Source organism: Brassica oleracea, chromosome C2 (assembly GCF_000695525.1).
Source record: "Brassica oleracea var. oleracea cultivar TO1000 chromosome C2, BOL, whole genome shotgun sequence".
Classification (NCBI taxonomy): domain Eukaryota; kingdom Viridiplantae; phylum Streptophyta; class Magnoliopsida; order Brassicales; family Brassicaceae; genus Brassica; species Brassica oleracea.
In genome coordinates, this window is record NC_027749.1 from 27,554,598 (window position 1) to 27,580,681 (window position 26,084).

At 37.0% G+C, this 26,084-nt stretch overlaps 1 protein-coding gene across 1 annotated transcript; it reads left to right on the forward strand.

Annotated features, from left to right (window-relative positions):
* The first annotated feature begins 1,665 nt into the window (after window positions 1-1,665).
* Window positions 1,666-17,899, forward strand: LOC106326805 (translational activator GCN1). The gene is made up of 60 exons (XM_013764726.1): window positions 1,666-1,907; window positions 2,122-2,498; window positions 2,605-2,736; window positions 2,844-3,225; window positions 3,337-3,483; window positions 3,600-3,784; window positions 3,866-3,992; window positions 4,098-4,171; window positions 4,288-4,364; window positions 4,445-4,481; window positions 4,554-4,720; window positions 4,809-4,995; window positions 5,091-5,168; window positions 5,271-5,390; window positions 5,478-5,537; window positions 5,730-5,819; window positions 5,925-6,015; window positions 6,091-6,260; window positions 6,418-6,711; window positions 6,796-6,912; window positions 7,072-7,173; window positions 7,254-7,403; window positions 7,612-7,776; window positions 7,849-8,028; window positions 8,167-8,289; window positions 8,383-8,463; window positions 8,547-8,663; window positions 8,751-8,923; window positions 9,473-9,550; window positions 9,635-9,782; window positions 10,132-10,254; window positions 10,407-10,463; window positions 10,541-10,651; window positions 10,732-10,923; window positions 11,003-11,176; window positions 11,536-11,646; window positions 11,723-11,792; window positions 11,875-11,953; window positions 12,244-12,346; window positions 12,555-12,725; window positions 12,815-12,937; window positions 13,018-13,131; window positions 13,491-13,597; window positions 13,737-13,788; window positions 13,870-13,976; window positions 14,062-14,121; window positions 14,219-14,333; window positions 14,422-14,532; window positions 14,612-14,749; window positions 14,822-14,944; window positions 15,045-15,116; window positions 15,283-15,395; window positions 15,599-15,757; window positions 15,931-16,027; window positions 16,117-16,299; window positions 16,464-16,658; window positions 16,729-16,911; window positions 17,013-17,145; window positions 17,270-17,348; window positions 17,547-17,899. The coding sequence occupies exons 1-60, from the start codon at window positions 1,793-1,795 to the stop codon at window positions 17,587-17,589; spliced, it is 7,842 nt and encodes a 2,613-aa protein (XP_013620180.1). The 5' UTR covers window positions 1,666-1,792; the 3' UTR covers window positions 17,590-17,899.
* The last annotated feature ends 8,185 nt before the right edge of the window (window positions 17,900-26,084 follow it).

The window sequence follows — 26,084 nt, forward strand, 5'->3', positions numbered from 1 at the left end:
ATCCCACATCTCTGTCTTTTCTGGCCCACTCAATAAAATAAGCTTCTTAATAGATAAAATCATAAGGATAAGTTCATTTATGAGTAAAAATCTGCCAAACTGAATTATATAGAATGGAATTTGTATATTATTGTTCACAGTTTTGTTTTCACAATTTTGCAGAGCCGTTTATATGCTAAATGATTAATCTGTTATACTAAAATCAAAAGACCCAATGTAAAAACAATTTTAACTGAACTTATAAGTTCAGAATATGACACAGTAGTAGATAACTAACATTTTTACATTGAGTGATATCACTACAACAAAATCACCTTTTACAGAAGTGGTTTTATGTAGTTCTCAGAAGAAGTTTATGTGCAAAACATTATATTTCCACAACGCTGAAGAGTTGTATATGCTAAATAGAAATTTCAGTAGATTTTAAATAAATTTCATCTTAGTTAGCGCGAAAAACTGTTTTAAAAACTGTTTTTATATATTTTTTAATGATATCACTCACTTCATAGCTATGTACAAAAATTTTTTCACATACAACCGGTTAATAAATACTTTAATCCTCTAACAAAGTTATCCCATCACTATTATATATATTAATACATTAAAACAATTGTTTGTAGGTGTTTTGTTCAAGTACTATATACAAAGAAAACGGTCTGTCATTATTTTCCATAAACACACCCTCTATTAATCGCCATACAAAAAAAGTTTCAAATAAGAGAAAATGTTTCAAATAACAACAGAGGCTTGAAGATATTCTCAAAACCTACTCTCTCACAACTAAACGATTGAAACTCCTAAATGTTAATTTTCTTAAATACTTGGCTCTCTACTTTGCTGCATAGGAACTCCTCTGATCATTACCAAATGGCAAAGAAGAAACCTCGACAAAGTGATGTCAGGAAAACAATGCCTCATGCTGGACTCAATGCTCGAGCTTTGAAAGGATCTTTCACCATCAATCCCCAACCATCCCAAGATGAGCTATCTTGCTAAGCAAGCAACTTAGATCATAACTAAATTTTTCCTCTCCAACAAATATCACAACACATGTGTTGATGGAAGACATCCATGGTTAAACAAGCCGACTGCATCCCACAAACTCTCACGCAACTCAGTAACTACCCAAACAGAACCCCATAACTACGCACTGAATATACACAATCACTCTCACATAGCCAAATTTCACAAACCTATATCGATAAGTTCTTTGCTAAACAATAAATACCAAATCATATACAAAGTTATATAAACATTCATTCCCATCACACCACATTAAACCTATCAACTGAAAACATCATCACCGCACGACAAACAGAAACAAACGCACGCATTCCTCCAATACGTGACAAAACAACCAAGCTCCACCATAATTTACAGTATAAGGTAAAAAATGAAATAACAACACATACAATGGTCAATACAAAACAATTAAACAATTTCAAAATAAACATTCAATTTTCAAGTGTTTTATAAAATTAAATAATTTTATTGTAATCTCACCCGCCCGTACCACTGGTATATATATAAAAAATTATCGATCTCACAACAAAAATAAGAATACACAAGAGGAGATATCTGATTTTAACTCAAATCCATGGACTTGAGAAAAGGCCGAATGAATAACGAAAGATTAAATCGAAGCCCACAAGCGTAGTTTCAGGTTCATGTCAAAACGAGCGGCTTAGCAACATCTGCCTAAAAACCCTAGTTAGCGAGGGAGCGACAGAGAAGAAGCCTTACCTTTCTTTCTGTTCGTTTGTCTGACCTAGCAACCTGTCTCCTCCAGTCAATGGCTACTCCTTTGGAGTGTCTACTCTCCATTGCTGGCTCAGTCTCTACAAGCTCCACTTTAGTCCGGGTCCGGATCTTCCGTCATGAAATCCCTCAGTTTCTCCAGAATTTCGGTCAGCATTTATTTAACATCTTATCATTGGTTCCGTGTTTTGACCATTGAGTAATAGTTATTTGAAGCATGTTCAAATCATTGAACTTGATTTCTTCTCATATTGTATATTGAGGAAAAGATCTTGATCCTGATCTAGTTGATGTGCCACAGCTAAAGCCATTTTCCAATTTATATTGCCGTTTCTGATTTGATCTGAATTATTTACTCTGCAGATATGTCGTCTGATATTGCAACTGTTTTGGTTGACATAATATTCCAAACATTGGCTATATATGATGACCGTGCCTCACGGAAAGCTGTAGATGATTTGGTTGTAAAGGGCTTGGCAAATGTTACCTTTATGAAAGCTTTCGCCGCCCTACTTGTACAAGTTATGGAGAAGGAGTTGAAATCTTGTTTCAGTATCGTCTGTTACCGACTACTAGCGTGGTCATGTCTTCTTCTGGGGAAAAGTCAGTTTGCTACCGTTTCCAGGAATGGTTTTGTTAGGGTAGCATCAGCACAGGCTTCATTACTTGGGGTCGTTATGGAGAGCTCTTTCCGTATGCGGAGGGCTTGTAAGAGATTTATGTTCCATTTGTTCTCTCAGGTCTGCCTTTGACTGTCAGCCTTTTTTGCCAAATTGAATTAAATAATCAGTTGCATGAACTGTGTATATATGAAGAATTTTCGGTTTTTTTTTTTTTTTTTTGTAGTCACAAGCTGTCTACAATGCATATATGGACGAACTTAAAAATTCTCGGATTCCATATAAGGATACCCCTGAGCTGTTAGGACTACTGATCGAGTTCACCTGTTCGTCTCCTGCTCTGTTTGAACAGTCAAAGGTAAGATAGTTACAATTTAATTTTCCATTTCGCTTTGTTTCTTAAACAAAACTTGATTTTCTAATGATTTTTTTCCCGTAACTCTTCTATTTTTCATTGGTCTGCAGGCGATATTTGTTGATATCTATGTTAAAGATGTCCTGAATTCTAGAGAAAAGCTGAAACAAAACATATGTAAATGTTTTCAACCTCTTCTTCTGCGCTTGTCACATGAGGAATTCCAAACTGTCATCCTTCCAGCAGCACTTAAAATGTTGAAACGCAACCCCGAAATTGTCCTGGAATCAGTTGGACTTCTATTAGCAAGTGTAAACATCGATTTAAGTAAGTATGCCCTGGAACTGCTACCAGTTATCTTACCACAAGCGCGGCATATGGATGAAGACAGGCGTCTTGGTGCCTTATCAATGGTTAGGTGCTTAAGTGAAAAATCAAGTAATCCTGATACTATAGAAGCAATGTTCGCGTCCGTTAAAGCTGTAATTGGAGGTTGGTCTTTAAGCCTTGTTATTCATTGAATTCCTCATAGATAGCGAATAGGCATGCTGACTATTATCCTAACTGATATTATATGATTAAATGCGGGATTCTGTCTTGAAGGTTCTGAAGGAAGACTTCAATCTCCACATCAAAGAATTGGGATGCTGACTGCAGTGCAAGAACTGGCAACTGCTCCTGAAGGAAAGTATATTGGTTCTTTGTCTAGGACAGTATGCAGCTTTCTCATAGCCTGCTACAAGGACGAAGGTAACTTTTGGATGATTCATATCCAAAACTTTTAAGTGAACAAAACTTTTCCGGATTTAGTTTAACTCTCTACCTTTATTGTCGCCTTCTAACTGATTACTTGTTATTATCTGTAGGAAATGAAGACGTAAAACTTTCAATTTTGTCTGCCTTAGCTTCCTGGGTGTCTCGATCTTCTGATGCAGTCCAACCAAACTTTGTTTCTTTCATCGCCGCCGGTCTTAAGGAGAAAGAAGCTCTAAGGCGAGGGCATCTCCGCTGTCTACGGATCATATGCAGAAACCCTGATACAATATCCCAGGTCTCCTTGCAAGCATCCTTTCTGGCTTTTATAATCTCAACCCTCTCTTTGACTAAATACTCTATTTACTATATACTACAGATATCAGACTTGCTGTCCCCTTTAATTCAACTTGTAAAGACCGGTTTTACAAAGGCTGTACAACGTCTGGATGGAATGTATGCTCTGCTGATCGTTTCCAAGATTGCTGCTTGTGACATTAAAGCAGGTATAAATTAGGAGCTTACGTGTCACTTTGCTCTTAATCAGTAGAATCTGAAGGTCCAGTGTCACTTTCTGCTTAATCGTTTTATTTTCCTCGTGTTATCTCCAGAGGATACGATGGTGAAGGAGAAGTTATGGACTTTGATATCCCAACATGAGCCCTCGCTTGTGCAAATTAACATGGTAATATTTTCTGTATAAATTTACTTCTGGTACTTATTCTGTGATCTGCTCTTGCCATGGCAAGGTACTCACTTTTACTTTACTTTTTTCTTCGTTTTGTATGTAACAACTAAAAGGCCTCAAAACTATCAAGTGATGATTGTGTTTTATGTGTCGAGCTTCTTGAGGTGCTACTCGTGGAACATTCCTCCAGGTAAATGTGCTGCCTAATGCTGGAGATTCGTTGTTTGCCTGTTTGTATAAGTCGTAAACATATCTCCTGCTTAATTTTAGGGTCTTGGAAGCATTTTCAGTGAAACCACTGTCACAGGTAACCTAAGCGAGATCATGTTTGGTAACCTTCTCTTCTTGTTCTTGACTTAAGGTGTCATTTTCTATGCAGTTGCTTCTATTTCTACTCTGCCATTCAAGCTGGAATGTCCGTAGATCAGCTTACAATTGTGTTACCAAGATCTTTCACACAACTCCACAGCTTGCCACGACCCTTTTAGACGATTTCTCGGGTTTCCTTTCACTTACTCAGGAAAAAATCGTTTCTTCTAGAACCAGGTACAACTCATTTCACATTTTTAATGGTTGTGACCAAAAATCCAATATCGACTTATTCATTCTAGATACTAACTTGACACGTCTGTAGTGACAGAGATAATTCCGTGGATCATCAAGCTCCCCTCGTCCCTTCTGTAGAGGTGTTAGTGAAGGCTTTGATTGTTATTTCATCGGCTGCAGTTGCTGGACCTCCCAGCTCATGGATTGATCGTGCCATATTTTGCTCACATCATCCAATCATAGTTGGTACTGGAAAAAGAGATGCTGTTTGGAAGGTAATTTTGACATTACTAATTTTGTTTTGTTAATACTTAATCATTTTTTTTTATTTGCACTATTTAATAGTGATTTCACCTTTGGTTATACACAGAGATTGCAAAAGTGTCTCAAGACTTGTGGTCTTGATGTTGCTACTTTTTTGTCTACCAATGGACAAAGTGTTTGCAAGGTGATCTCACGACTGTCAGTGACTTCTACGTCACCAAGATTTGTGGTTTTCGTTTGTTGCTTATCATTATTAATCGACTATTGATTTTAATAAATGTTTCAGCGTCTGCTTGGACCAATGGGACTAATGAGTCCGAGAACTTCTGAGCAGCAAGCGGCAGTATATGCCTTGTCCACAATGATGTCTCTGGCCCCAGAGGACACATTTACAGTGTTTAAGATGGTATTGCATTTAATCAAATTTGTTTTCTAATGAACGAATTTCTAAAGTTTAGTTTGTTTGCTGATATTTTTTTATTTATCTGTCTAGCATATGCAAGAACTTCCAGATCGGCTCTCTCATGATATGCTTTCGATGACTGACATTAAGGTACGTCTTCTCATTTTTGCTGTATGTCTTTATATAGTACATTATGGAGTTAGCACTTCTTTCCTCTCTTCGTAGACACTTGCCGAGTTCTAAAGTCTAACTGTAACATTTCATACAGAGTGCGATGGGTACTACACTTTTCAGCTGCAACTTTTGAGTAGTTATTACTTATATTTTTATGCTTTTATTCAGATCTTCCAGACCCCTGAGGGAATGCTTTCAAGTGAGCAAGGTGTTTATGTTGCTGAAACGATTGGTGCCAAGCACACAAAGCCGGAGACGGTACTTACATTCGTTTACTCTATGTTATGTGTTTTATACTTCATACATCGTTCTACATTTAGCATATTGTATCTAGTAATATCTCCTTCTTGTTACTTGTTGTAGATTTCTAATCAGTCTCTGAAGAAAGGATTGGCTAGTAGGGATGCTGCAAATCCGGGTAGAAGGGACAATACGAAGTTGACAAAGAAAGCTGGTACACATATAGTTGAAACATTCTATTTAGTATTAGCCCCCCAGCATATATTCTTAAGTGAAATAATATTTGCAGACAAAGGAAAAACGCCAAAGGAAGAGGCACGTGAACTGATGCTCAAAGAGGAGGCCTCCATACGGGAAAAGGTTCACATGATACAAAAAAATCTTTCGCTGGTTCTTCATGCTCTTGGGGAGATGGGTCTTGCTAATCCTGTGTTTTGTCACAGTCAGTTACCGTCTTTGGTATGTAAAAGCTTCGGTGCTTAGTTCCATAAGAGTTGTAGTACATATCTTAGTGCCACAAAGCGAAGAAACAATTTTGGAAACAATTAAATTTCATTCCTCTGCTAATGCCGCTTCCATAATTTTAAGATTAAGCTCTTAAACTTTTCTTTCTCAGGCCAGGTTTTTGGATCCTTTGCTGCGATCTCATATTGTAGGTGATGCAGCCTTTGAGAACATGGTGAAGCTGGCAAGGTGTACAGTTCAGCCACTGTGTAATTGGGCTCTAGAAATTGCAACTGCTCTGCGTTTGATCGCCATTGATGAAGTTGATGCTTCATCTGATTTTCGACCATCAGTTGACAAGGCTGGGAAAACATATGAGGGTCTTTTTGAGAGGATTGTAAACGGGTTGTCCGTATCTTGTAAATCAAGCTCACTTCCTGTAGATACCTTCACGTTCATCTTCCCGGTTTGTTTCTTATCATTTCTGTTGACATTATATATTAACTTGTATTTCTTGTCACTGAATGAGCTCGGCTTTTTGTCTTGTCAGATACTGGAGCGAATTTTACTGTCATCAAAGCGGACAACGCTTCACGATGATGTGCTTCGCATTCTGTACATGCATCTAGATCCAATGCTGCCACTTCCTAGACTCCGGATGATATCAGTTTAGTGACTTGAGCCCTATCTGTTTTTACACTATTATAGCTTTTATTGAATATTTAATTGTTCTCATATCTTTTCATGTTATTGTGACAAGTGATGTCTTGAATGTAGCCAGCTTTACTTTTTTTTGAAGTACCTAACATCTGATCAATATTTTCAGGTTCTATATCATGTGCTAGGTGTTGTTCCTGCGTATCAAGCATCAATTGGGCCTGCACTGAATGAATTATGTCTTGGATTGCAAGCAGATGATGTCGCAAATGTATTTATTTTCCTGTGTTATATAGTGTTATATTTCTGGTTCTGTAGAGTTATAACTTATATTTCATTTCATGTTTACAGGCGCTCTATGGAGTATATTCAAAAGATGTTCATGTCAGAATGGCCTGCTTAAACGCAGTAAAGTGCATTCCAGCTGTTTCCAAATACTCCCTTCCCCAAAATGTTGATATAGCCACAAACATATGGATAGCTGTACATGATCCTGAAAAGGTTAACCATTCATAATTTGATATAATATCTAGTTATGTTTGCTGTTGGTTATTACTAAGTTCGTTTTCTATTGTACGTATATCTATATGAATGTTTGTTTGTGTCTTAACAACTAAGCTGATGTTCTTGGCTGGAGCTAACAAAATTCTTACTCTCAGATGATTGTGTCGTTGCACCATCTGATACTCTGTGATCTTAATGCTTGCAGTCAGTGGCTGAAACAGCAGATGATATTTGGGCCCGTTATGGTTATGACTTGGGCACCGATTATTCAGGCATCTTTAAGGCACTTTCTCATATAAATCTAAATGTCCGATTAGCTGCAGCAGAAGCATTGGCTGCTGCACTGCATGAAAGTCCGACGTCAATCCAGGTTACAACATTTCTTGAATCATTACTTCATGTGACAATAAGAAAGGTTTTTAAAAATTAATTATTTTTGCAGCTATCACTTTCTACTTTATTTTCCCTGTACATTCGTGATGCTACTACGTCTGGTGAGGATGTCATCCATGCTGGTTGGATAGGCAGGCAAGGAATTGCCTTAGCACTGCAATCTGCTGCCGATGTCTTGACAACAAAGGACCTTCCTGCTGTTATGACCTTTTTGATATCCCGGGCTCTGGTATTTTCTTCTCACCCTGTCAGATAAATGCTTCTGAATTGAAATAACTCACTACTTACGTTGTTTTTGAAACTATAGCTAGCTTTTGACTTCTATTCAAAGCGTTATAAGAACTTTGTATTTTTTCCCCAAATGCAGGCTGATCCCAACCCCGATGTTCGTGGAAGGATGATCAATGCTGGTATTATGATTATTGATAAGCATGGCAAAGAAAACGTTTCATTGTTGTTCCCCATCTTCGAGAATTATTTAAATAAGAAGGTCTGTTCTACAAGCAACTTAAAGCTGGTACATCGTTTGTTTCATGATGATTACAAATAGCTTCTGAGCGTCATCTAATCTCTTATCATGCAGGCATCAGATGAAGAGGCATATGATCTGGTTCGTGAGGGTGTTGTTATATTCACTGGAGCATTGGCAAAGCACTTAGCAAAAGTGATAACTCTACCGTTCGTGTAAATCTTGTCATAATGCACATGATTTTCTTCTCTATCTTATATGCTCACTAATGATTACAGGATGATCCTAAAGTCCTTACTGTCGTGGAAAAGCTGTTGGAGGTGTTAGATACACCTTCAGAATCTGTTCAGCGTGCAGTCTCAACATGCCTTTCTCCACTTGTGCAATCAAAGAAAGTATGTTTTTGCGATTACGTTGTTTCTTATTAGTTGGCTTGAAGAAATTTTATGGCCTGTCATCGTGTATCTCTCATTTTTTGTTAGGAGGATTCCCCTGCCCTTTTTTCGAGGCTCTTGGATAAGCTAATGAAGAGTGATAAATATGGTGAGCGAAGAGGAGCGGCCTTTGGTCTTGCGGGAGTGGTTATGGGCTTTGGAATTTCTAGCTTGAAGCAATATGGTCTTGTAGTCACTTTGCAAGAAGCTCTTATCGACAGGTGCTTCTGTCTGCATCCTATTTGCATCCTTTTTTATTTCATATTTATAGATGGTATTTTAAATTTATTGTTTATGTGCTTCTTTTGTCGTTCATTTTGGCTGTGAATCTATTCACGTTTTTCTTATTTTGCTTTGGTCTTTTAGCTGTCAGAGTCAAAAGTCCCTTCTCATGAATTAGCTCCACTGGTTATTATCAGTAGGAATACATCATAGGAAATTTGCATGAACCATTGTAGTGGGTTATTTAACTGTGCTTTTTGTTTTTGTTTTTGTTTAATGCTGTATTTTTGTTCCATATGTAGTTATCATATATTTTGTATAATATCTAGTAACTGCTGCCTTTTTTGGTTATCTTATGTAATACATCACATAGATAATCAGATTATATTTACACGAAAAGCATCCCTTGTAGGTCAATATTCCACCGTAGTGGCGTATTTAACTGCTGTCGTTTTTCTTGTAGTGCTATATTTTTTTTTTTATCATATGTAGGGATAATATGCAAACCTTTCTTCACATCCGCTAAGCCCTTTGTGTTTTGGCTGCAGAAATCTTGCAAAACGGCGTGAAGGAGCACTACTTGCATTTGAATGTCTCTGCGAGAAGCTTGGAAAATTATTTGAACCGTAAGTGAAATCTCTAGTGATCAACATGTTAAAAGCTAATGTTGCAACTTGCTAATAATCTCATATTTGATTCTTTTGATTAAGGTATGTGATCAAGATGTTACCCTTGCTTCTGGTGTCGTTCTCTGACCAAGTTGGGGCTGTTCGTGAAGCAGCAGAATGCGCAGCTCGAGCTATGATGTCTCATCTATCCGCATATGGTGTGAAACTTGTCCTTCCTTCTCTACTCAAGGTGATAGTTTATAGTATTCTAAAGATCTTTAAGTTTAGTGTTATATAACTAAGGTTTTGTGCATTGACATGTGCTCTGCTTATGATCATCGTTTTTATTGTATAAAGTATGTGATAGTGCTATTTTCTTTTTCGTTTTTATGGTTTTGGTGGAATTAAATAGATGGAAAATTTACTGATGCTTGTATGATTGCATTTTGATTATCCCTCCCTTTTCTTATAGTTCTATTCTGTTTTAATGTTGCACCTTAGTAATAAGGTTTGGTTAGTAAAGCTGCTATTACTCGTTGCATTTATTCTTTGGTCTTGCATGAAGTGTACGTTTCTGCTTATTTCGTTGTTTTTGATAGGGTCTTGAAGATAAAGCATGGAGAACAAAGCAAAGCAGTGTACAGCTCCTCGGAGCTATGGCATTTTGTAATCCTCAGCAACTGTCTCAATGCCTTCCTAGGGTTGTGCCAAAACTTACAGAGGTGTGTAATGCATGTAGTTTTCAGTTGCTTCGTAATTGATACCCTTACTTTTGGTTTCCTCTGACCAATTTGGGGCTTTTCACATCCTGGGAGAGAATTTCGTTCCGTAGGTTATTTGATATTATCTGATTCCATGACATAAAATTGTACAGGTTTTGACGGATACACATCCAAAAGTTCAGTCAGCTGGGCAGCTGGCACTTCAGCAGGTTGGACTGATATAACAGAACATATTCCATATTTCGTAGACTTTACTGACTGGAGTCTTCTCAACAATTATTCTTAGGTTGGAAGCGTCATAAAGAACCCAGAGATATCCTCTCTTGTCCCCACTCTTCTATTGGCCTTAACAGATCCGAATGAGTACACACGACATTCTCTCGACATCCTTCTTCAAGTAAGGATTCTATATTTCTCTTGTGATTGTATTTCTCTTCTTTTGCTTTTTTCTTCTCACTCTCTCTTCTCTTGTTCCAGACAACATTTGTAAATTCTGTTGATGCCCCTTCACTTGCACTATTGGTACCAATAGTCCATAGAGGATTAAGAGAAAGGAGTTCTGAAACGAAAAAGAAAGCTTCCCAAATTGTTGGTAATATGTGTTCTTTGGTGACAGAGCCAAAGGATATGATTCCTTACATAGGATTGCTGCTTCCCGAGGTTAAAAAGGTAATTTTCCGTTCTTACCAAAATAATGAGTTCTCTCTTACATACGTTTTTATATTCGTTTGAACACTGGAGTTGTCAGGTTCTTGTGGATCCAATTCCCGAGGTACGTTCTGTGGCAGCAAGGGCTGTCGGGTCACTTATCAGAGGAATGGGAGAGGACAATTTCCCAGATCTTGTTCCATGGCTATTCGAGACTCTAAAATCTGATACAAGCAATGTTGAAAGATCTGGAGCTGCTCAGGGTTTAAGTGAGGTATGTAGAGTAAGATGTGTTTTTGGTTGCTTTGTTTCCTTACGTCAAAACACCTAGTTTGATGTCGTGTAAATTCACTACATTATCTGTTAGCTTTAGCACTTTTCCAGTACATGAGAATTAGAATTTTATTATTCAATTTTATGGAGACGTCTCTGTATATATTTATGCTCGTCTTCGATCAATATGGTACCAACGTATAATGTCGTTATTAAGTACATCCGAAATTGATATGGTGTATAGCATATTTGGAAATAGATCAGGTTGCAAAATCGGTGATCTCAGCTTCTGCTAACAATTGTTTCTGACTAATTATAGTTGCATATGTTATCATTCATTTTCCTTATGTTTCTCTTCAGGTTTTAGCAGCTCTTGGGACAGAGTACTTTGAAAATGTACTTCCTGATCTCATTCGTCATTGTTCTCATCAAAAAGCATCAGTCCGGGATGGTTACCTTACGCTTTTCAAGGTGAACTCTGTCACAGATATTCCTCAAACTTCACTGTCGTAAGATTTTTCTAAAAGCTTTCGCTTGTTAATTGCAGTTCTTACCAAGGTCCTTGGGTGCTCAATTCCAAAACTACTTGCAGCTTGTGTTACCAGCCATTCTGGATGGTGAACCTATCACTTTTAGCAGACTTTTAACTTCTAGACTAGGGTTTGACTTATGAAAACTGATGGTGCCCTAATACTTTAGGTCTTGCCGATGAGAATGAATCTGTTCGTGATGCAGCCCTGGGGGCTGGCCATGTACTGGTGGAGCACCATGCAATAACGTACGAATTTTCACCATCTGTTTCTTTTTTATCTCTTGGTTGCATGGTTAACTAGATTATGTAATGTTGACTTACCATGATCCTTGATTGATTATATTTTCTACTCATTTGACTAGTTCCTTTAATTTTGTTACTCTATTTTTCCTCTTGGATCAGTTGGAAATTATAAACTGGAGTAGCCCATGAAAGATTCAGTTGATAAATTATATTTTAATTGATTGTTGGTCTATAGAGAAGCTTTTTTTATTATTCAACATCTCAGGTCTGAATTTGCATCATTTGTTATACAGGTCTCTGCCTCTTCTTCTTCCAGCTGTGGAGGATGGTATTTTTAATGACAATTGGCGAATCCGTCAAAGTTCCGTTGAACTGCTTGGAGATCTATTGTTCAAGGTTCATATATTTTCTCTTGTGTTTTTCTTGTTGTTTAATACCATCCACAACCTGTAGCCCAGTACTTACTTGGTAACCGTTGTTATCCTCATAGCCTGTTATAGATGTTGCAGTGCCTTGTTTTCTGTGTGTAATGTACAAGTTCTAAGAGTGTGAAATAATTTACAATTATCTTCAGCAGTACTGATATTTGGAGCTTTGATGCTAGGTTGCTGGTACTTCGGGTAAAGCTCTGCTGGAGGGTGGAAGTGATGATGAAGGTGCAAGTACTGAAGCGCAGGGTCGAGCAATTATTGATATTTTAGGAATGGACAAGCGCAATGAAGTTCTTGCTGCCTTATATATGGTCCGGACTGATGTTAGTTTGTCTGTTCGTCAGGTAACGTTATTACTTGTTCATCTACGTGTTTTGTTTATATGTACGTAACTCACTTGTGAGATGAAAACTAAAATGTCTGCTTTTTCCAGGCGGCACTACATGTATGGAAAACCATCGTCGCAAATACACCAAAAACATTGAAGGAAATAATGCCAATCTTGATGAGTACATTAATATCGTCTTTAGCATCACCATCCTCTGAGAGGCGGCAGGTTTGGATCCTACTTTTTTTTTTTTCTCTCTCTTTCCCTGTATTTTTAAACTGTGGTTGTCTGTCTATTATACTGTGTAGGTAGCAGGAAGATCACTTGGAGAGCTTGTCAGGAAGCTTGGTGAAAGGGTGCTTCCTCTTATCATTCCAATCTTAGCCACAGGGCTGAAAGATCCGGATGTTGACAAACGACAAGTAAGCTTAATGCCGAACCAATAAACTTTTTGTGCTTTTTTTCTCAATGAACTATTTTAGATATTATAGTTATGATCTTGCTAACCATGAAGTGATTTTGTCCGTTTTATTTTTATCATAGTAGAGCTGACATCGTTGCTATGTCTAGTCACTGACATTTATTTGTTTAATCTCTTAAATTAGGTACTACTGGTTTATTTATGTTCAATGAATTTGAGACCTGATTCATGATTTTATGTCCATGTGATGTTTACATGTTTTAAGATTGACTAACTGATGTTAAGCATTTGCAGACATATCAGGCACATGTCATTCATCTCTTAACACGTTGGCTTGATATTGTAATACATGATTGACAGGGAGTATGCATTGGCCTGAATGAAGTGATGGCAAGTGCTGGGAGGAGTCAGTTGCTGAGTTTCATGGATCAGCTCATCCCCACGATTCGGACAGCACTTTGTGATAGGTTTGTTTTATTCTTCCTAAAGCACACCTAGAAAGAGTGGTTTGATGAATTGAATGAATGCATCAGCTTCTGATTCAGTATGTTTCTTTATTCTATTGAAAGATTTAACATTCTGAATATCTATAACTTTTGTCTACAGTTCTCTTGAGGTTCGTGAATCTGCTGGACTAGCATTCAGCACTCTGTACAAGGTACCTGTACTGAATTCTGTTGCTTATAAGATTGTTCTTCCATTTATATTATATTTATTTTTTGTCTGCTTTGAAATGTAGAGCGCTGGATTGCAAGCAATGGATGAGATTATCCCAACTCTTCTGGAAGCATTAGAAGATGATGAAATGTCTAATACTGCCCTGGACGGGCTTAAACAAATAATAAGGTTTTCTTTTACTTGTTCCTCGGGCTCTTGTTCCCGTTTCCCGTTCAAGGTTTTCTGGTTTGCTAATTGACTTTTGGAATATCAGTGTTAGGACAGCTGCTGTTCTTCCACATATCTTGCCCAAGCTTGTTCATCTACCTCTCTCGTATGTGTTCCTTTTTGTCTACTTCTGTAAATATTCATCATCAAGCATAATGAGTTACTCTTTTGCTGTCTCAAACATTAAAAAATGATATGTCTAGTGCCTTAAATGCACATGCTATTGGAGCCTTAGCCGAAGTTGCGGGTGCTGGTTTTAACACTCATCTCGGGACCATACTTCCTGCTTTGCTCTCTGCAATGGGAGATGAAAATAAGGTAAAGAATAAGATTGTCACCACTCAAATTTGTATGAATGCAATTCTTATCTTTTTATTTGAGCTTATGGTCATATTTCTTGTCGCAGGAAGTACAAGAATTGGCACAAGAGGCAGCACAGAGGGTGGTTCTTGTGATCGACGAAGAAGGAGTTGAAACTCTATTATCAGAACTTCTCAAAGGAGTGTCTGATAGTCAGGTTTGTTTGTTAGCTCTTTTAATTAAGTATATTACTTTGGCATGCAAGTAATTAAGTTGTTAAAATTGTTTGTTTTCAGGCATCAATAAGAAGAAGTTCCTCCTATCTGATTGGTTACTTCTTCAAGAGTAGCAAGCTTTACTTGGTTGATGAAGCTCCAAACATGATATCTACCTTGATTGTTATGCTCAGTGATTCTGATTCAACAACTGTTGCGGTAGGCTAGTTTTCCACAAACGGAAAGAGTTAAAGTGAGCATGTCTTGTCTAACTTGCTCTCCTTTAAACAGGTTTCCTGGGAAGCCTTGGCTAGGGTTATTGGTTCAGTTCCAAAAGAAGTACTTCCTTCATATATAAAACTTGTACGTGATGCTGTATCTACAGCTAGGGACAAAGAGCGCAGAAAGCGGAAGGTCAGCTTTGTGCTATATTTCAAAGAATGTCACTATAACAGAGATTAATAAGCGATTATATTACAGATGAGTGATGTTTTCTGTGTTACTTGAATTGCAGGGAGGATATGTTGTTATTTCGGGTTTATGCCTTCCTAAATCCCTTAAGCCATTACTTCCAGTATTTTTACAGGTATTCTGTAAATCTTACTTTTCTAGTGCCAAGGCAAACTTAAATCAGATCTTTATATTGTGTATAAGCATTGGTTTTTGGGTGGCTTGAGCTTATCTCGCATTTGGAATTTTTCTTACCGAAGTCGAGATAATACTTAGTATAATCCTTTTGCTATGACTTCCAGGGTCTAATTAGTGGATCAGCCGAGTTAAGAGAGCAAGCTGCCCTTGGTCTTGGTGAACTTATTGAAGTTACTAGCGAGGAAGCATTGAAGGAGTTCGTCATACCGATAACAGGGTATGCAGTGTGTGAATCTTAATTCCTTTGTTTCGCTACTTCTTCTGCTACAAATCGAAAAGCAGTATTTCTTACTTTGGTTTGGTATTAAAGCTTTTATTTGGATTAATTATGTTCAAAGTTTCACTGAAAAAATACCATTAAAATGTTACAAGGTATGGAACTGTCTGTTGAACTAAGATTTACATTTATTGTTATTTCAGGCCTCTTATTCGGATCATAGGAGATCGGTTTCCATGGCAGGTCAAGAGCGCTATCTTGGCTACATTAATCATTCTAATACAAAGGGGTGGGATGGCGCTTAAGCCGTTCCTCCCTCAACTTCAAACAACATTTGTCAAGTGTCTACAAGACTCTACAAGGTTAGTCTATCTCAACTTGAGTGAAAGTTTAAGTTTATAAATATGTAGTGAGAGGAAACAGCTATCTCGGTAACAGTTCGGATTTAGTCCGGTCTGTGGAATGTGTTCTCTAGAAAATGGAGTTGTATTGTTCATTTCTCATCATCGTATTCTCGTCTACTTTCACACTGCAGGACCATCCGTTCTAGTGCTGCGCTTGCCTTGGGGAAGCTTAGTGCATTAAGCACGAGGATTGACCCATTAGTTGGTGACTTGACGACTAGTTTCGTGGTAATTTTTGCATCTCTTAGCAACAGATGCATAATTTCAGTAATTTATAGATCTAGTTGTTAGTTTCTGAAATCTGTTATGTGTATCAGGCTGCAGATTCTGGGGTACGTGAGGCCATTCTATCTGCTATGAGAGGTGTAATAAAACATGCTGGGAAGAGCATTGGGCCTGCTGTTAGAATACGCATTTTTGATCTCATTAAGGAACTAATGCACAATGATGATGACCAAGTTCGAATTTTTGCCACAAGCATGCTGGGTGTCTTATCACAGGTAGGGGGTTCTTACATGCCAACGGAACTTTTTGTTTTTAGTTATGTGATAATTGTACTATGCTTTGATGAAGCCCAAGCTTCTTGCTATTGTATTTTTGCAGTAGTTATGTGATAATTGTACTTTTGATGAAGCCTAAGCTTCTTACTGTTGTATTTTTGCAGTACCTAGAAGCTGCACAAGTCAGTGTTCTGCTTCAGGAAATCATTTCTTTATCTACTTCACCAAAATGGAGCTCTAGGCATGGCTCAGTTCTCTGTATTGCATCCTTGCTGAAGCACAACCCTGCGACCATTATGACATCTTCACTCTTTTCCGCAGTGTTAAATTCTCTTAAGATCTCTTTGAAAGACGAGAAGGTACCCTTTGCGAGACATAAGTTTTCCCTGGTTATCTGTATAACTTTTTCTGACATCTTCTTTTAAATAGTTTCCATTACGTGAAACCTCGACAAAGGCCTTGGGAAGGCTTTTGCTACATCAACTTGCAATGGAGCCTTCCAGCACTGGAAGAGTGGTTATCGATATCCTTTCATCGATAGTCTCAGCTTTGCATGATGATTCGAGCGAGGTCCGAAGAAGAGCTCTCTCTTCACTTAAAGCTTTTGCAAAAGTAAGTAATAAGATTCTAGTAGTCGTTTTGAGTTGATTCTAGTAGTCGTTTTGAGTTGATTACGTAAGGCGGTAACGTAAGACGTGTCTTTCTTTTTACAGAATAACCCGGCAGCAACTATTGCCAATGTCAGTGTTATAGGCCCTCCGCTTGCTGAATGTTTGAAGGATGGAAGCACACCAGTGAGACTTGCTGCCGAAAGATGTGCTATGCACGTGTTCCAGTTAACAAAGGGTATTGAATCTGGATAACATATCTCTGGACACTTCTCAGTTTTGAGTTCCAACCATTTATGCCGACACAGTTTGAGTGCATATGCATGTTTCTGTTACTAATTTACTTTTGTTGACCTCTCCAGGCGCAGAAAATGTTCAAGCAGCTCAAAAATATATCACAGGATTGGATGCCCGACGGTTATCCAAGTTGCCTGAACAAAGGTACTTTATCACATTTTAGTCATGCATCTGCCATAAACGATTCAAGATATGGCTTATCCTTCAGTCCTTCATAGAATGATGAAATCTATAAACGTAGATTTTTTTAAAAACCATAATTAATGCTTGCATGCCTTTGATGCCTGGACCTTTCTTGTTGTGGATAAAGTTCGGATGGACTCACATATATTACATTTACAGTGACGACAGCGACGATAGTGAGGATGATGATGGGCGTGGGTAGGAGGAAACTTGTGTTCTCTCCACTTCGTAGAAGAGGTTCATTGGTTTTCCCTATACGCATTTCTGCAAAAGCATTATCCCGTGAGTTGCGGATGATACTTGATCTGGATTCCTTGGCATGAGACTAGTAACAGTTACACCGATGAGATGGATTATCCCTTGTTTTGGTTTATCAAATATTTGTTTTTTTGCTTGGAAATTATGTACTGGTTTTGTAACGTCGGAAATGGTCAAATCTTTCTCTTCATGATTTTGTTTTACATGGTCAAACTCTACTAATGTCGGAAATGGTGAAACATTTTTTCTGTCTTTCATAAAACCTGTCCTGGTCTTCCTCTTAGAGCATGGTTAATAGGAGGTTTTTAGGATCGGTTTTTAGCTTTTTTTAGTTAAAAGTTAATAGATAGTTTTTTATATTCTGCTAAAAATCTCATTCTAAGAACTCATTTCTTATATTCCGTTAAGAACTCCACTCTAAGAATTCTCTATTAATCATGCTTGTAGTGTACTATTTTTATGAAAATACATTATTTTAGTGTTTTTGTGAGAGAATCTTCTAAACTTTATTCGTAAAGTGATCTGTATATGTGTATCATCACCGCATTGAATTTCTACAAAAAGATGACATGTTTTTGAAAACATATGAGATAGTAATCTTATTAATTATAACATGTACAATTTTTTTTTAAATATGGTAATGACTTTTGATTCATGTATCATATTAATGTAAACTTTCTATGTAATTATTTATTTTCGAAAGAATATTAAATATATTAATAACTAATAACTCATATATCACAATTAAATTAATATATATATATATATATAATTAATAAAACAAGATAAATATACTTACGAATTTATATTTTTACATTAACTTATGTATCATATTCTGTATAAATATATACATTTTACCATATATTATAATATATATTATGATAGTCAAATGATTAAAAAATTATTTATCGGTTCATTAGGTTTATTAAAAACTGAATTTTCTCAATTTAACATATTTTAAGAAGAACAAACAAAAATTCAAAATTTATTAAATTTTTTTTTATATATATATATATATATATTTTTTTTTTTTTCAACTAGGTGATAAGAGATACTCCACCTATAACTCGGTTTGGTTTCATTCCACAGATCAGTCAAATATGCTTAGCATTAGGCTTGCCAAAAATATGTTTCATCATTGTCGGTCAGTTGTTCATAAATCAGTCATTTTTGGTAACTCTGCAGTATTTTTTGGCTTATTTGTATGTGTAAATCAGCCGCAATTATATTACTTCAGCCGTCAATACCACCGTATCATTTTACGATTGAGTTAATTAATATGCAGCAGCAATTTTCTACGTGGCGCCGGATTTTTTTTTCTAATGGCACTAAAAAATAATGATATTTGTCATAACGTAGTTAGAAAGGCGTTGGGTATAAAAAAACTAAACATACTAGTAATAAAAAAAGTTTATATACTTCCGATAATATTATCTAATTTGTCTGCTGTTTAAGTGAAGTTTCTTTTGTAATATTGGAAACTTAAGTTTTGAAAGATAATATTAAACTGGATTCCAATACGTCAATTCCAGATGTAAACTCATGCAAAGTAGCTGTTGTCACAATGACCTTATTTTAGTTCTCGTTGCTTACTTCACGTCTTCAAACAATATTTCTTTGCTACTTGACTCTCTACTAAGTCACAAAAATAAACTTGAACCTATTTTGATCATATCCACTTGGAAGAAACTGTGAACAAAAAAAATGAACCAAAGTAAAATATGGATGTAAATACGTGATTGGCCCTTATCCCAATACATATGGTATCAGAAAAGTTTGTGGCAGTAAAAGTTTATCAGACTGTACCAACAGCATAATTTCAGACGCAGTCACGTTTCTTGTCTCTCCAACCTCCATTAGTGAGCTCTCTCGCGCCCCTCCATCGTAAAAGAAACAATAATAATAATAAAATTATTATTTATTATGATAATAAAAAAAAAAATAAAAAAAAAATAAATTAATTAAATTAGATTGTTACGTTATAGGGCAGTGATTTATACTATAGGACAGTTTATAAGTTTTTATTACATTATAAGGCAGTTATTGTTCCTATGACAGTTTTTTGCAACTAGAAGCTAACTAAGGAGTTATTTTCATATATAGACACATTATGACTTTTTATTACACTGCAGAGCAGAAGTTGCTACTAGAACATTTTATGTTGGTTAAAGTCTCTTTTATCCTTAAAAAAGGTAAACCAGGCGTGGACATTTTGGTAATAGACCAATTGTTTCTGGTTCGGTGGTTTAAAATTCAAAACCTATGGAAGCTGATTGGTGGAATCCTAGGGCATAATTTTTTGGGTGTATTTTCTGAGATTGGGTCCGTGAAAAGGTAAAACTGTAAAGTTTCGATTCAACTGCCCAAAATCTGTAAACCTAATTTTACTTTCCACTTGCGGGTTTGCCGGCGACGAGCGACGGAGAAGAGACAACAGCGTAAATCGACGGAGAACAAAAGGCTATGACGATCAAGCGTAAGCGGTGTGGCAAAGGCATAGACGACGGTGAGCTCTTGTTCGTGTTAGATTGATAGTTCATTTGGATCTTTACCGGATAACGACTAACCCAATGATAATGCGTCTAATCGGGACGGCGACGGCGACGGCGGAGGGGGGGGGGTTGTTAATGCGCGGCTGCCGACACGTCTATTCGCCACCGACCGATATCCTAGCAACAGGAACAACTGCTACTCGTCATTGGAGTTCTTGCTTCTGGTGAGGGATGTGTTGGATGGATCCGTAGAGATGGAGAGGTTGTTGGGGTCATGCTTTGGGCCGCTATTCAGGCTCCCCGTGAGGAGGTGTGCGTTCTGGGCGAAACTGGTACATGGACTGCTTTGTAGACAGTTGGTTACGAAGAAACGGTTCGAGATGTGGCCAGTGTTTGGCGAGGGGCCGACATGGTTCTCGCTGTCTGAATTTGGGCATGTTACAGGCCTGCCATGCGGCGAGTTTGAACCAGGGTATGAGGTGGATGATCAAACGAAGCCTGTTTCTTTTGTAAGAAGCTTGAATTGAGCATGTTTCTTCAAAGTGCATGATTGTTGTTGTGTGTACGCGTGTACACAACAAACTGTGTACAGTGGAACAACGAATTTGTGTACAGTATAATTTGTGTACACAGGTTCGGAGGATTAAACGGTGGATTCAGGCGAAATCGATAATGACGGCGAAGAGAAAACCAGCAGGAAAATAGATAGTCGCCAGTGAGTTTTTTCTTTTCCAATTTTGGTCAGTTTTAATGTTTGTGCGAAAGCGTGGCTTGAACTTGATAACTGTGTGGGCGTGTTACAGAGGTGGCGCCAACGGAGGAGGAATCGGTGAATGAAAGGTTACAGAAGTGTCTGTTTCCGACCGACTGATTCCCGGAGGAATAACTGTTATTCGTCGCTGGAGTACCTATTGTTGGTGAGGGATGTGCTAGAAGGGACCGGCGTGATGGAGAGGCTGTTGGGTTCTTGCTTTGGACATATTTTTTAAGTTACCGGTGAGGAGGTGTACTTTCTCGGCGGAGGTGCTAGATGATGAGCATGATCCTCAGGTAACTAGTTGTACACCTGTACACACGCTTAAAGTTGCACACATAACATGTGATGTACATGTGTACATTAGGAACGTAAGTGTGCATATGTACAAGTAATGACCTAGTTATATGTATGTATGGTTTTTAGTGGAGGTGTGTATTGATTTCGTTTTGGTTTACCGTGTTTCAATGGCTGCAGGCTTGCAGTCAGCTTTGCTAGTCTGATGTATGATGGAGTATGGAAAGGACAAGGAGGATGGCTAGGTTCATGGTTTTATCTTGAGGATATAGATGGTTGTTTGTTCATGAACAAGAGTCATAAATCTTCATTTCCTTGAATCACAAAATTATATGCATGTTGATTTTACTTTATTAATCTTTTTGTTTTCATTTTCACAACACTCGTTTATATAACCTTATGTATTTTAGTAATGGATCTTTATAAATGAATGATGTACATCTGGAAATTGTATAAAATTGATGTACACATGGATATCATATAAAATTGATGTACACAACACACATGTACAACATAGACATCATAAAAAGTGGTGTAGACATGGATATCATATAAAGTTGATGTACACATAAATATTATATTAAGTTCCATGTTCTGGAAATGTTACAAAATATCAGATGAAACCATAAACTAATTATGAAACAAGATGATTCTGGATCAAAAAGACAGTTGACTGGATCTGAAAATCAATAAATCGATTTTGGAAGACTCATCTACCCTTTATAGCTCTCAAGTGATCAAAATAATCACAATGTACATACTTTGATGTTGCTTTGCGGGCAATAAAGTCCAAACCTGACAAACAAACAAAACTAAGGAACATTGATCAATAACTGAACAAGTGTATGCACTTTGAAAATACGTACACATGTCCACATGTGCACCAGATTTCGGTATCTACATGTGCACGAATTGCATCATCGATGCATTTCTTGACTTAAAATCTTTCTCAGTCTCATCTACATATATACGTGTTGTGTGCAACAATAAGTTAAAAAACCTTGAAATCTATGAAGCAATTCATCTCAGAACACATAAAGAAAAAAAAACAAAAAACTACAATATATGTATGTGCACCAGAATTTCGTATCCACATGTACACAAAAATTATATATCCACATGTACATAACCCTAAATGTACATGATAATCAAACAGATTCATTCCCATGTGTGCTTCAAAATGACGATAGAAATACAAGACATACCCGTCGTGGGTGAGCATGACAGGTGGTGTTGAGATTCCGGTGGCAAGCTCCTTAGTGTTAGGCGGCCAATAGCTCAGTGAAGTAGATGGGGGCAGTTAGTTAGGATAAAACTCCTTCAGCACATTGCTTTGCAGTTCAAGCAAGGTCATCGTGGGAGAAAGGGGGACGATCCTGGACATGTGGTGTTTGTCGATAGTGAATGTCCAGCTGCTGTCATCAGATGTCTTCCAGTCGCCGGCGATAACCATACACTGGTCCGCCATGGATAAACCTAGAAAGCGAAACAGAGATGTTAATCAAAGCGAGTTTCAGACAGTTGCAGTAAAACAAGTCGTTAAACATAGATTAGTTAGCAAACCTCGGTTTAGATACCAATAATGAGGGTTGAGTCTCGGGTCCTCTGACTTTCGATGGATAATTAGCAAATATTATCCTAACCTAATGAACATAGAACAAGGAAGAGCAAAACTCAAAAACATGGGGGGACAAAGAAAGTTTTTCACTATAAAAGATCTGAGCCGTAGGATGGGAGTTTAATCGGATGGTTGTGGTTAAATGGTAGTACATGTCTTATCCAGATCTGGGAAATGAAATCTCAGCCGTTAGTGTTATAATGGGATCAATGGCTAGGACAAAAAGCCCGCTCAAAATGCAACTAATAACAAAATAGGAAGGTAACTTGTTTTTGGTAACTAACGAGAAAGGAAGGAGTTAGTTAAGGAGTAACACTAGTTGGCAAGGAAAGTACCTCTGTATAACAAAGTGTCCTAGAGTGTAAATAAAAATAGAAAAAGTGTCCTAGAGTGTAAATCTTTCCTAACTAAGCTCATTCTTGAAACTAAATAGGTCCCACAGTTTTAATATTAATTTCTCTCTCTGCAAAATTGCCACTCATTAAAAAATCATAATTGTGGACAAAATACGAATTTAATGTACATGTGTACAACCTAGGTTTGTGGACACCGAAGCAAAATGATTATACAATTTCTATGTTTCTTTTTGTTATAAAATCTACATTCATTAGGTCCGGATTGCCAAATTTTTAAAATAAAACAAAACGGCACGGACCAATGTTGCAAAATCAGAACATTCACTAGGTCCAGATTGCACAATTAAATTTTTTGGGAAATATTTGTTTGGTATTTTGAATATTTAATTAGGTGACAATGTACTAAGCGTTGTGGAACAAAATGTACACAAAATAACATGTCCAATTTGACTTAAACTTCTAATTTGTTCAAGTTTCTACATGTGTACATGTCACAAAGTGTACACACATGTCGTGTCGTTTTTTATTCTTGCTCAAAAAAAAAAAAAAAATTGGTCTTACATGTGGGTGTCTATGCATCGGTGTACACATGGACACTATTATACAAGTGAATCATTGTACATGATAGTAACTTTTGTGTCTCCACGTGAGCATAATATGGTTGTACACATTTTGAAACTTGCAAATTTATCCAATTTAATTTGGTTGATGCAGAGATGAGAAGATTATAGACTAGTAAAAATATAAATCTCATTTAAAATTTCCACATATACAATGTTGTAATGATATATATGTGTACATCGTTTTACATATCCACATGTACAAAAGTGTGTGTGCGAACTAGCTGTACATTGGTTTACATATTCACATGTACAAAAGGGCGTTCAACCTTTCTTCCTAACATATTATACACCCTCATGAATTCTTCATATTAAAGTTGTTCAATAATGAACATATCTACATGTTTGTTTACCAATATTGACATGTACATTTTACCATGGTGCAAAATTCAATTAGATATTTACGAATTTATAAAGAAAGAAACTTGGTTTTGGATGGTTGTTTTCTTGTTATCTAGCGTGTTGTACACTTGAGATGTTTTATGTACATCATCTTCGTGTTGTATGTACATCATGTTCGTGTACACCAAAGATGATGTACACCACCATCGGAGATGCACCTTCACATATCTAAAAAGATAGATCGTGTAATAGAGAAAATTATTTCGTGTATACATGTACAGTCTAATGGATAGTGTACACTTTGATGATAGTGTACACAAAATTATGTAAGGTGGACATATTTCAAAAAATTACAAATGTAGAAAACATTTTGAAATACATTACATCTTGAAATATTAAAAGTAGCTCAATAATGAACATATCTACATGTTTGTTTACCAATATTGACATGTACATTTTACCATGGTGCAACATTCAATTAGACATTTACGAATTTATAAAGAAAGAAACTTGGTTTTGGATGATTGTTTTCTTGTTATGTAGCGTGTTGTACACTTGAGATGTTTTATGTACGTCATGTTCGTGTACACTAAAGATGTTGTACACCACCATCGGAGATGCACCTTCACATATCTCTAAAGATAGATTGTGTAATAGAGAAAATGATTTCGTAAAAAAAAATTGAAAAAATAAGTTTAAGAAGCATATTTCAGTTTTCTAAGAAATTGAGTATTTAGGAGGAAGAAGGCGAAGGGGAACGGAAGAAGATACACTTTATTTTTCATGTATTTTAACCATTAAATATATAAATGAAATTGACTTTTTCCAATATTATAGATCTGGACCGTCGATGTTATAAACCATAAAAGAGATCTAAGGGTTGTGAAATAAGACAGATATAAGTCTTGTGACAAAAATAAGAAATAATCTGGGCCACTGAGAATGAAGTGAGATGTGCGGTTTTGATGTTTTCCTGCTAATATTACATTTAGTTAGTAACTAGGATAGTCAGATGTTAGCGAGTTAGTTTAAGAAAGGAAGAAGCTGTTAGGATAAAGTGTGCTAGTAGAGGAAACTGCCCTAGAACGTTATAAATAACTTAAAACTGTCTTAGAGCGTTTTTAAAATTCTGTAGGCCTACCAGGGGTTTTAGTGAAGTTCATGGGCTCGAGTTCTAAGGAGCCGATGAATAAAAGAAAAGAAAAAATGGGTTCGTTTTGATGAACCGGGCCTTACGAATGATATCGTATGAAGTGGGTTCAAGCCACGCGTCGTGTGTGTGATTTGTTGAAGAAAGCGCGTAGAGGAGGAGGAAAGTTGGGCTTCTCCGTGTCTCGACTCATTTGCTCTTCTCGACCAAAAAGCTAGGGTTTCGTTGTGAGTGGCGATTTCTCGTGCGACGCCGTCTCCCGGAGGTTTTCTCGTTCTAATCGACGACGGAGTGTCTTCTCCACTTGCTCAGGTGAGTATCGAGTAGATTGAGGGTTGAATTGGGTCGATTTTGTGGTCGAAACTCGAAACCGTTTTCTCGGATTTCAAATCAATTTGGGGCTTTCGAGTTTGGGATCTAAATCGATATCTGGGTTTCGAATAATTGCTGTAAATTGTCATGGTCGTTTCATTTAGGGTTCATTTCTCTGAGATTTCAAATCGATAGAGGGATTTCGAGTTAGGGTTCTAAATTGATTCGGGGGTTTCGTTTAATAATTGTAAATCCTCAAGAGGGTAAGATATAGGGGTCGTTTATTATATTGTTTGGATTTTAATGTTCTAAAATAGATTCGATTTGTTTTACAGATGGATCTCTCAGAAGAGAGAAAGCATTCAAAGAGGCAAAAGGACTACATCAACATGCTTTCATACACTTGCGATTCAGAATACGGGATTCCGAGAAGGTGTTCCTGTGGTGGGAGAATCATCGACGAGGTTCGAGTGAAGCAGGAGTACGATACTCTTCCTA